Genomic DNA, 12,308 nt, shown 5'->3' with positions numbered 1-12,308 from the left:
AAGGTCATACACAGAGAAGTCAGCGCACTACACAGGAGGAGTCAGAGGAATAGTCGGGGACAAACCAGAAGTCAGAGCCTACCGTGAACGTGGTAACCAAAACGTGAGACGTAAGAAAAAGTTGGGATACAAGCCAATTTTAAGGCAAGAAATCCCACTTATTAAACCTCACAGGGTTCACCTGTGAAGTGAAAACCATTCCCGGTGACTACCTCTTGAAGCTCATCAAGAGAATGCCAAGTGTGTGCAAAGCAGTCATCAAAGCAAAAGAAGGCTGCTTTGAAGAACCTAGAATATAAGACATATTTTCAGTTGTGTCACACTTTTTTATTAAGTATATAATTCCACATGTGTTAATTCATAGTTTTGATGCCTTCAGTGTGAATGTATAATTTTCATAGTCATGAAAATACAGAAAAATCTTTAAATGAGAAGGCGTGTCCAAACTTTTGGTCTGTACTGTATAACTAAAACGCAGATGGCAAAGAGGTTGGAAAGCAACCTAAAGTATTGACTTTCTACTTTTATGAAAATCTATTGTTAATTTTTCGTTAGAGGTATACGTCAAGAAGATTTCTCAACATATAGCAATGATCAAAGACTCTTCTCCCAGAAAATCCTAAAATAGCATAAATTGAGCCCAATTCTGTAAAGCTTTTACGCTAGAATTCTGGCATGACAAGCTTTGAAAAGTTGCAAAATTTGGGTGATAACATTTTGCAACTCAAGGCATTCTCATACCATTATCATCTATTCATTAAGAGGCATCGGCATCATAATGAATCATGAGCATTTGACTCCAACATGTCCCCTCACCAATCATGAATCGGGGCCATTGTCTGTTGAGGAATTTGTCAGTAGGATCTATAAGAGCATGTAGGTCATAGGGCATTGAATACCTTGATATCTGTGAACTGATGTCTTATTCCATAAAAATATACATTTTTCTTAATATGTAAATGAGCTGATAAGATCTATCGGCCGAGCATAGATCTCCCTGAGAATCTGCTTCCATGTAATAACTGACAGTCTGCTTTCCTGACGTACAAGTCCCACACTGGTAAAGCCCCCTTTGATTTAAAATAAGCTTTAGAGGCAGATTCTCGGGAGATTTATGTCCTGTCAATATATCTTATCAGCTCGTTTGCATATTAAGAAAACATATGGATTTCTCTGGAATACGACATCTGATCACAGATATTAAGGTATCATTTCATTCAATTTCTAAGACCTGCGTGCCCATATAGACGACTTACAGTAGTTGGATTCATCCTATTGACAGGTGCCCTTTAAAAAGATAACGTAGTTAGAAACACGTGTGCACAACCGTATGAGGTGCACGGGTAGGTTCCCAAACCGTAATCAGCAAATAATACAAAACCCGGCACTCAACTTTGTGGTGTGAAGAAACGAAAGATTTATTATCCCAAATCAGAAAACGTTTCGGTCACACAACTGGACCTTCATCAGTAACGTTTACTGGGACAATATATAGATTCAAGTGGCTATATGGCCTGCCCGGAGGTAGCTACCAATATAGTATTGGATATCCAGAGAGAAAAGTTACAGCCTATATGGGTGCTGTCATCGCGGCGTCCACCGCTGAATCGCTATTCAGCGGTGGACGCCGCGATGACAGCACCCATATAGGCTGTAACTTTTCTCTCTGGATATCCAATACTATATTGGTAGCTACCTCCGGGCAGGCCATATAGCCACTTGAATCTATATATTGTCCCAGTAAACGTTACTGATGAAGGTCCAGTTGTGTGACCGAAACGTTTTCTGATTTGGGATAATAAATCTTTCGTTTCTTCACACCACAAAGTTGAGTGCCGGGTTTTGTATTATTTGCTTTAAAAAGATATACTTGTAGAAAAACTTTTTTTGGCAAAGACTACTGTACTTTTCTGTACAATTTGAAAAAAAGTGATAACAATGCATACTACCCAATAGAGGTTAAGAGTGCACTCTTTTGGATCTATTGGATGAATGAGGCTTGTGGATATGTTTGACTTAATATAGGTTGCCGATGTGGTGTGCACAGAGCTTAAGAAACTTGTCCCTAAATCCTGTTATCATAAAAAGAGTATTCTAGAGTTTTCTACAAGAAAGGGGAAAGTTGAGCGCGTCTGATCTTCATATATTCTTCAATTCCTTGGATTGGTTTTAAAAATCAGACTGAGTGACCAGCCTTACAAAATGAATCAATGTTTAAATACATATATAGCAACACTTTGGTAGAAAGTAATCTTATACATCATGAAAGCTAGGAAAAAGCAGCTGGTAAATCATGCTTGGACTTTCCTTCTCTCTGGCTGTTTCCCGTCTGTTCTTAGAAAGAAAAAAGAGATTTCTTTGACATGGCGAATAAGTGCTACTGACGTGTTTGTGTTGACAGCAATCATTAGAATTTTGAAAAATTAATTAAAGTGGACAACTTAGTCTGCTGCTCAATGAAAATCTTGGCTGGATCAATTATAAGAGCTAATTGACATCACTTAAGCAGACGGTACAAGCAATAAACAACTAATGAACCTTTAATGTATGATAAATTACCTAGGAGTGATTTGGGGGAGAAGAACAGTCATTTTTCACTTGGAAAGACTCTGTACGCCCTCATTTTTTACTTCTCCAAAATCTGGAAACTGCAGATGAGAGTACGAACACTTCTTAGTTTAATGTTCTATAGTTTGTTTTTATTTGTATTCCCATTAGTTTAGGAATAGTTTATGCTGTGTATTAGTTATATCTGATAATAGGCTTCTTAAAAGCATTTTTTCAGCAGAAAAAAGTCATTAAAATGTGACAATTATGATTTCAGATCATTATGAATTATTATGAACTGAAATAGTTTGATTAAATATTATTACTGCTATTTTTAACCCTGCAATGTAATTTGCATTGTATCTGCAGACGATGCAACAGAGCTGAATGTACCAAGTTACCGTTTCTTTTGTGTAGCGTGGTACCTCCGTGTGTTAAGGTAATTGAGTAGGTTTCCTGCAGGGATATTGAAACCACAGATAACACATTGTACTCTGTTACATTGGAAAATTCAGCTCTCCTACATCTCCTTATCATATTATGTTAGATTACTGCGGTATATTCTATACACATAGTTTACAAATTGATATTTCTATGTATTCTATACAGAAACCAGGGAGCGTCTGTTTCTCATATAAAACCTGAATATCTTTTTGAGCCTCTTGATTATGAACGCTGGATGCAAGTACAGGTAAGTTTTATTATCGTGATAGCGACCTTAATGGGGCTGTCTGACAAGCTGCTCCCCCCACCAATCAGCGGGTATCAGCTCCGGTGGCGGCCAGACGTAGACCATGTACAGAAAGGGCAGAGGTTGTGGCCTAGTGCAGCAGATCCATTCCTGTTCTAGAGATTGTGTAAATAATATCAATAAAGTTTTTCCTGTTTGCTTTATTAGCTTTTTACAGACTGTTCTCTCTCATCTTGTTACTATTATTGATAGGTCGACTTTATATTTGTCACAATATGACCTAGAAAGATTTCTAAATAGCCTAAGAGCTCTTTATGATCCTCAGTTCTCATTTTAATGTAAACCTGTCATCAGGTTTTTCTACTCCAAACTAGTGTCACCTGAGTGTGGGCATTGTAATACTGATTACATCCATAGCTTTACTTTAGAAATCTGTGATTATGATTCTAAGAAATGTACTGTTGAATAGTTATGCAAATTAGCTGCAAGTGCAATGGGCAGGGTCTATACTGTAAGTACTTACAGCTCTGCTACCTCTTTTGCCTGTTCTCCCTGCCTATCGCCTGTTTACTGTCAGTGACTCACGGGTCACTTTTCAGCCTATCCACTCGCAATCATTCCCCGTGACAGTGCATGTACAGAAATCTCCTGATGAGGATGTCTGACGGTGTCTGGTGCGATCTGCATAGTTTGCAGATTGCTTCAGACACCAAACGGTCATTTTTTCACTAAAACAAGGGGCGTGGAAGCGAGTCAACAATCTTCTACACCCCTACTGCTCACTCCCACACCGGTTATCTTACCAAGTGAAGAAGATGGTCTTTGGAGAGGGAGGCAGGTCACTGAAATTAAAGTGACCTGCCAGTTGCTAACAGGAGACCGGCATCAGGCGAGGAGTATAGGGAAGAGAGGCAGCAGAGCTGTAAGTGCAGCGCACTTGCTGCTCATTTACATAACCATTAAACAATACATTTCTCTTTACATATCCCAGGGGTTCCCATAGGTCAAACTCCCACTAAAGAATTTGTCAGAAATGAAAAACAGCCGAAAAATGATGAAAGCTAAACAAAAAGCATGTAATGATGATTTGCCCCTATGGTCTTCAAGCTGTCAACGCTAACCATAAATTGCAAGGAGAGTCAACATTTCTATTGCATTTCTAATACAGCAGATATCTTTCAGAAACTGAATGTTACACACATGATAGTCTAAAGTGCCTCTAGTGCTGCACTTCTACTGAAAAATACCGTTATTTTATTTGTAACACATTTTCTTCATGTTCTACAATTTATTCTACAGAAATGCCAATTCCAGGTAGGTGGTATTGATGTAATAGTGATCATGGACATTAAATGAAAAAAAAAATGTAGCCACTAGTGCTTGACTTTAAAAGATCAAGCAATTGTCAATATTTAGTGCCTCTGAAATATCATCAATGCTTTTACAAGGAGTGTATGCCGGTAACTAAATTTTTTTCTACTGGCACTAAAATTATTAGTGCTTGAGATAAGAGCTCTTGATTTTCAGCTTTTGTTGCCAGATGTTTAGGCTCAAATTGCTTCATGGATAGTGGTTGAGATTCAGACTAACAATTGACGTTTTGTTATGTGCGTGGACAAAATCTAGCTATAAGATGAAATTCCATCAATCAATTCAGTATTTTTCACCGAGACAATTCCATCAAATAAGTCCATTGGTTTTCACTTGAATAGTATCTATTAGTGATGAGCGAGTATACGCATTGCTCGGGTTTTCCCAAGCACGCTCGGGTGATCTCCGAGTATTTGTTAGTGCTCGGAGATATAGTTTTCATCGCCTCAGTTGCATGATTTACAGCTTCCAGATATGCTGAATACATGTGGGAATTCCCTAACAAACAGGCATTCCTCACATGTATTCAGCATATCTAGAAGCCATAAATCATGCAACTGAGGCTATGAAAACTATATCTCCGAGCAATAACAAATACTAGGAGATCACACAAGCAATGAGTATACTCGTTCATCACTAGTATCTATCTAACTTCTATCATTTTATAGACAATCATATTGGCTATCTCATACATAAATTTGATTTTGCATATGACTAGTTATGCAGATTTGTGTCATGACAATGTATTGTAACTTATTTTGTTAGTATTTTGTAAATACACCTTTTTGCTTTCCACACTGCCTGAATCCTTTTGGGCATGCTCTCGATCAGATTCAAGCTTATCTGATCACAGGTCTCTTCCACACGTTCCTAAAGTTGGTGCAAACTGGTCGAGTTGGGTGTGTTTAAAGATTTTTCTTCAATTCTACCCACAAGTGTTCAATTCGGTTGAGGTCTGAGGACTGTGTGGACGAATCCAGCGCCTCCACTTCATTGTCTATGAACCATTTGTTTGCCAATCTCGACTTATGCTTTGGCTTATTGCCTTGATGGAACACTATGTGGTTGTCACGCTTCCCCTACTTGCCCCTTTGCACCGCATATTCTGCCACTGACCAATGGACCATGTTCTGACTACCTATTTGTTATCGCCCTTTTGCATCTGATATTCTACTGCTGAGCTGACCTTTGGACCGTGTTCTGACTACCCGTTTGTGATTGTCCCCTTTGCTTGTCCGCTATTTCTCTGGTATTCTGATCCAGGTATGTGACCTGAATATGACTTTGTATTTTCTCTTGGTTTACTCTTTTTGTATTGACCCTGGAACGTTTGACTTCGCTGACTCACGACCTGGCCATGGGTTGTGACTAGCGTCACAGTGGTCCTTTTCTTACCCATTGTAGGATACTCATATATAGCTCAGTATTGAGACCACCATCGATTTTGGTCAAGTATCCAAAGCCTTTGGCTGTGAAGCAGTGCCATATAATCAGGCTTCCCCCACAGAATTCAACAGTTTCTTCAACTTCTCTATCCTTTAGCCCCTTTTTCCCTTGTTTCTTCCAGATCCATTTGCACCCATCAGAGCCTAGTCTATTGACTTGCTCATTTATCCAAGTCACTCGTTTCTAATCTTTTACTGTCCACTTTTTGTACTTTATTGAAAACTCGAGCCGACGTTTCTTATGAGGATATTGAAATCGATTCTTCTTCAGTTTTTTTAGACCACCATTCCAGACTTGTGTAAAGTGCTTTGCACGGTGCTTGATTAGACGTCTGTGATCTCACTATTACGAAGCATACGAGCCACCTCCACAGAAGTGTTTGTTGCATCAGAACTGATAGACCTTATGATGATTCAACTTGTTAACGCTAATATTTTGACCAGATGTCCACCTCTTGACTTTTGAATGGATTTATGCAATTACATTACTATTCCCATTTAAATGGACAGAGCAAGGTCACACATTAATTGCCTCCCCCCCCCCTCAAAAGAAAACCATACCTCATAACTTTGCAGCCCTTACAAAATCATTTTTGTTCTATTGAACCCCTTTGATTCCCCATATATTCCAATAGGCCCAAATTGTGCTTCACAGTATAATGGCCACACATTGTGCATTATACAGTATAATGGTCCCTCATAGATAGAAAAGATAAACACAGGTGCTTCTCATAAAATTAGAATATCATCAAAAAGTTAATTTATTTCAGTTGTTTACAACAGAAAGTGAAACTCATACACTATAGAGTCATTCGGAACAGAATGATCTATTTCAAGTGTTTATTTCTGTTAATGTTGATGATTATGGCTTAAAGCAAATGAAAACCCAAAAGTCATTATCTCAGCAAATTTGAATAATTAACAAAAAACACCTGCAAAGCTTTCCTAAGCATTTAAAAAGGCCCCGTAGTCTGTTTCAGTAGGCTCCGCAATCATGGGGAAGACTGCTGACTTGACAGATGTCCAGAAGGCAATCATTGACACACTCGACAAGGAGGGTATGCACAAAAGGTCATTGCTAAAGAAGCTGGCTGCTCAGAGTACTGTATCCAAGCATATTGGTGAAAAGTGGAGTAGAAGCATAAAGTGTGTTAGAAAAAGGTGCACAAGCAACCAACATAACCGCAGCCTTGAAAGGATTGTTAAGAAAAGGTCATTCAAAAATTTGGGGGAAATTCACAAGGAGTGGACTGCTGCTGGAGTTATTGCTTCAAGAGCCACCACACACAGACATATCCAGGACATGGGTTAGAAGTGTCAAATTCCTTGTGTCAAGTGACTCATGACAAATAGACAACGCCAGAAGCGTCTTACCTGGGCCAAGGAGTAAAAGAACGGGACTGTTGCTCAGTGGTCCAAGGTGTTGTTTTCAGATGAAAGTAAATTTTGTATTTCATTTGGAAATCAAGGTCCCAGAGTCTGAAGTGAGAGTGGAGAGGCAAACAATCCTGTTGTGAATTCTGTGGCAGAGCTCCCTCCTGTGGTCACAAGTGGTACTTCGGCTGATTCTCTCTGTGAGCTTCCGTTGGTGGAGGAAAGTGGTACTGCGGCTTCTGAGTTTCCTTCCTCAGGTGATGTGGTGAAGTCGTTAGGTGCTGCTCTATTTAACTCCACCTAGTGCTTTGATCCTGGCCTCCAGTCAATGTTCTAGTATTGGACCTGTTTCCTCCTGGATCGTTCCTGTGGCCTGCTGCTCTGCATAGCTAAGTTCTGCTTTGCTATTTTGTTTGATGTTTTTTCTGTCCAGCTTGTCTATTTGTTTTTTCCTGCTTGCTGGAAGCTCTGGGACGCAGAGGGTGTACCTCCGTGCCGTTAGTTCGGTACGGATGGTCTTTTTGCCCCCTTTGCGTGGTTTTTGTAGGGTTTTGTGTTGACCGCAAAGTTACCTTTCCTATCCTCGCTCTGTTCAGAAAGTCGGGCCTCACTTTGCTAAATCTATTTCATCTCTACGTTTGTCTTTTCATCTTAACTCACAGTCATTATATGTGGGGGCTGCCTTTTCCTTTGGGGTATTTCTCTGAGGCAAGGTAGGCTTATTTTCTATCTTCAGGCTAGCTAGTTTCTCAGGCTGTGCCGAGTTGCATAGGGAGCATTAGGCACAATCCACGGCTGCCTCTAGTGTGTTGGAGAGGATTAGGGATTGCGGTCAGCAGAGTTCCCACGTCTCAGAGCTCGTTCTATGTTTTTGGGTTATTGTCAGGTCACTGTATGTGCTCTGACCTCTATGTCCATTGTGGTACTGAATTATCTTATCATAACAGTACTGGAGGCCGAAAGTACTAATGATTCTCAATAGAGGGAAAAAAGAAGTTCTGAGACCATTTTTTTTTCTCTGCACTGTGTTTTGCCTTTTTTTTCCCCTAGACATTTGGGTGGTTCAGGACACAGGTGTAGCGATGGACATTAAAGGTCTGTCTTCATGTGTGGATCAGCTCACGGCAAGAGTACAAAATATTCAAGACTTTGTGGTTCAGAATTCTATGTTAGAACCAAGAATTCCTATTCCTGATTTGTTTTTTGGAGATAGAACTAAATTTCTGAGTTTCAAAAATAATTGTAAACTATTTCTGGCTTTGAAACCTCGCTCCTCTGGTGACCCAGTTCAACAAGTTAGGATCATTATTTCTTTTTTACGTGGCGACCCTCAGGACTGGGCATTTTCTCTTGCGTCAGGAGATCCTGCATTAAGTAATATCGATGCGTTTTTCCTGGCGCTCGGATTGCTGTACGATGAACCTAATTCAGTGGATCAGGCAGCGAAAAATTTGCTGGCTCTGTGTCTGGGTCAGGATGAGATAGAGGTATATTGTCAGAAATTTTGAAAGTGGTCCGTACTCACTCAATGGAATGAAGGTGCGCTTGCAGCTATTTTCAGAAAAGGTCTCTCTGAGGCCCTTAAGGATGTCATGGTGGGATTTCCTATGCCTGCTGGTCTGAATGAGTCTATGTCTTTGGCCATTCAGATCGGTCGACACTTGCGTAAGCGTAAATCTGTGCACCATTTGGCGGTATTACCTGAGCTTAAACCTGAGCCTATGCAGTGCGATAGGACTTTGACCAGAGTTGAACGGCAAGAACATAGACGTCTGAATGGGCTGTGTTTCTACTGTGGTGATTCCACTCATGCTATCTCTGATTGTCCTAAGCGCACTAAGCGGTTCGCTAGGTCTGCCACCATTGGTACGGTACAGTCAAAATTTCTTCTGTCCGTTACCTTGATCTGCTCTTTGTCATCATATTCTGTCATGGCATTTGTGGATTCAGGCGCTGCCCTGAATTTGATGGACTTGGAGTATGCTAGGCGTTGTGGGTTTTTCTTGGAGCCCTTACAGTGTCCTATTCCATTGAGAGGAATTGATGCTACGCCTTTGGCCAAGAATAAGCCTCAGTACTGGACCCAGCTGACCATGTGCATGGCTCCTGCACATCAGGAGGTTATTCGCTTTCTGGTGTTGCATAATCTGCATGATGTGGTCGTGTTGGGGTTGCCATGGCTACAAGTCCATAATCCAGTATTAGATTGGAAATCCATGTCTGTGTCCAGCTGGGGTTGTCAGGGGGTACATGGTGATGTCCCATTTCTGACTATTTCGTCATCCACCCCTTCTGAGGTTCCAGAGTTCTTGTCTGATTACCGGGATGTATTTGATGAGCCCAAGTCCGATACCCTACCTCCGCATAGGGATTGTGATTGTGCTATCGATTTGATTCCTGGTAGTAAATTCCCAAAAGGTCGACTGTTTAATTTATCTGTGCCTGAGCACGCCGCTATGCGGAGTTATGTGAAGGAGTCCTTGGAGAAGGGGCATATTCGCCCGTCATCGTCGCCATTAGGAGCAGGGTTCTTTTTTGTAGCCAAGAAGGATGGTTCACTGAGACCTTGTATAGATTACCGCCTTCTAAATAAGATCACGGTTAAATTTCAGTACCCCTTGACGTTGTTATCTGATTTTTTTGCTCGGATTAAGGGGGCTAGTTGGTTCACCAAGATAGATCTTTGTGGTGCGTATAATCTTGTGCGTATTAAGTGAGGCGATGAATGGAAAACTGCATTTAATACGCCCGAGGGCCATTTTGAGTACCTAGTAATGCCATTCGGACTTGCCAATGCTCCATCAGTGTTTCAGTCCTTTATGCATGACATCTTCCGAGAGTACCTGGATAAATTCCTGATTGTGTACTTGGATGACATTTTGATCTTCTCGGATGATTGGGAGTCTCATGTGAAGCAGGTCAGAACGGTGTTTCAGGTCCTGCGTGCTAATTCTTTGTTTGTGAAGGGATCAAAGTGTCTCTTTGGTGTTCAGAAGGTTTCATTTTTGGGGTTCATCTTTTCCCCTTCTACTATCGAGATGGACCCTGTTAAGGTCCAAGCCATCCATGATTGGACTCAGCCGACATCTCTGAAAAGTCTGCAAAAGTTCCTGGGCTTTGCTAATTTTTATCGTCGCTTCATCTGCAATTTTTCTAGTATTGCTAAACCATTGACCGATTTGACCAAGAAGGGTGCTGATGTGGTCAATTGGTCTTCTGCTGCTGTGGAAGCTTTTCAAGAGTTGAAGCATCGTTTTTCTTCTGCCCCTGTGTTGTGTCAACCAGATGTTTCGCTTCCGTTCCAGGTCAAGGTTGATGCTTCTGAGATTGGAGCAGGGGCTGTTTTGTCGCAGAGAAGTTCTGATTGCTCGGTGATGAAACCATGCACCTTTTTTTCCAGGAAGTTTTCGCCTGCTGAGCGAAATTATGATGTGGGCAATCGAGACTTGCTGGCCATGAAGTGGGCATTCGAGGAGTGGCGTCATTGGCTTGAAGGAGCTAAGCATCACGTGCTGGTCTTGACTGATCATAAGAACTTGACTTATCTCGAGTCTGCCAAGCGGTTGAATCCTAGACAGGCTCGTTGGTCGCTGTTTTTTGCCCGTTTTGACTTTGTGATTTCGTACCTTCCGGGCTCTAAAAATGTGAAGGCGGATGCTCTGTCTAGGAGTTTTGTGCCCGACTCTCCGGGTTTATCTGAGCCGGCGGGTATCCTCAAAGAGGGAGTAATTGTGTCTGCCATCTCCCCTGATTTGCGGCGGGTGCTGCGAAAATTTCAGGCTAATAAACCTGATCGTTGCCCAGCGGAGAAAGTGTTTGTCCCTGATAGGTGGACGAATAAAGTTATCTCTGAGGTTCATTGTTCGGTGTTGGCTGGTCATCCTGGAATCTTTGGTACCAGAGAGTTAGTGGCTAGATCCTTTTGGTGGCCATCTCTGTCGCGGGATGTGCGTACTTTTGTGCAGTCCTGTGGGATTTGTGCTCGGGCTAAGCCCTGCTGTTCTCGTGCCAGTGGGTTGCTTTTGCCCTTGTCGGTCCCGAAGAGGCCTTGGACACATATCTCTATGGATTTTATTTCAGATCTTCCCGTCTCTCAAAAGATGTCAGTCATTTGGGTGGTCTGTGATCGCTTCTCTAAGATGGTCCATTTGGTACCCTTGTCTAAATTACCTTCCTCCTCTGATTTGGTGCCATTGTTCTTCCAGCATGTGGTTCGTTTACATGGCATTCCAGAGAATATCGTGTCTGACAGAGGTTCCCAGTTTGTTTCGAGGTTTTGGTGAGCCTTTTGTGGTAGGATGGGCATTGACTTGTCTTTTTCCTCGGCTTTCCATCCTCAGACTAATGGCCAGACCGAACGAACCAATCAGACCTTGGAAACATATCTGAGATGCTTTGTTTCTGCTGATCAGGATGACTGGGTGTCCTTTTTGCCTTTGGCTGAGTTCGCCCTTAATAATCGGGCCTGCTCGGCTACCTTGGTTTCGCCGTTTTTCTGCAACTCTGGGTTCCATCCTCGTTTCTCTTCAGGGCAGGTTGAGTCTTCGGACTGTCCTGGTGTGGATACTGTGGTGGACAGGTTGCAGCAGATTTGGACTCATGTAGTGGACAATTTGACCTTGTCCCAGGAGAAGGCTCAACGTTTCGCTAATCGCAGACGCTGTGTGGGTCCCCGACTTCGTGTTGGGGATTTGGTTTGGTTATCTTCTCGTCATATTCCTATGAAGGTTTCCTCTCCTAAGTTTAAACCTCGTTTCATTGGTCCGTATAGGATTTCTGAGGTTCTTAATCCTGTGTCTTTTCTTCTGACCCTTCCAGATTCTTTTTCCATACATAACGTATTCTGTTATGAAAGGCAATTCAGTACCACAATGGACATA

The 12,308-nt window shown here is 41.7% G+C and overlaps 1 protein-coding gene across 1 annotated transcript in view; it reads left to right on the top strand.

Annotated features, from left to right (window-relative positions):
• Positions 1 to 12,308, top strand: part of CFAP47 (cilia and flagella associated protein 47) — an 874,184-nt gene that overhangs the window by 242,171 nt on the left and 619,705 nt on the right. Inside the window, exon 32 of the mRNA XM_069757658.1 lies at positions 3,157 to 3,238. Coding sequence (XP_069613759.1) covers positions 3,157 to 3,238 — 82 coding nt within the window. The remainder of the gene's footprint in view (positions 1 to 3,156; positions 3,239 to 12,308) is intronic.

Source organism: Ranitomeya imitator, chromosome 3 (assembly GCF_032444005.1).
Source record: "Ranitomeya imitator isolate aRanImi1 chromosome 3, aRanImi1.pri, whole genome shotgun sequence".
Lineage (NCBI taxonomy): Eukaryota > Metazoa > Chordata > Amphibia > Anura > Dendrobatidae > Ranitomeya > Ranitomeya imitator.
This window is presented reverse-complemented; position numbering and strand designations above follow the sequence as displayed.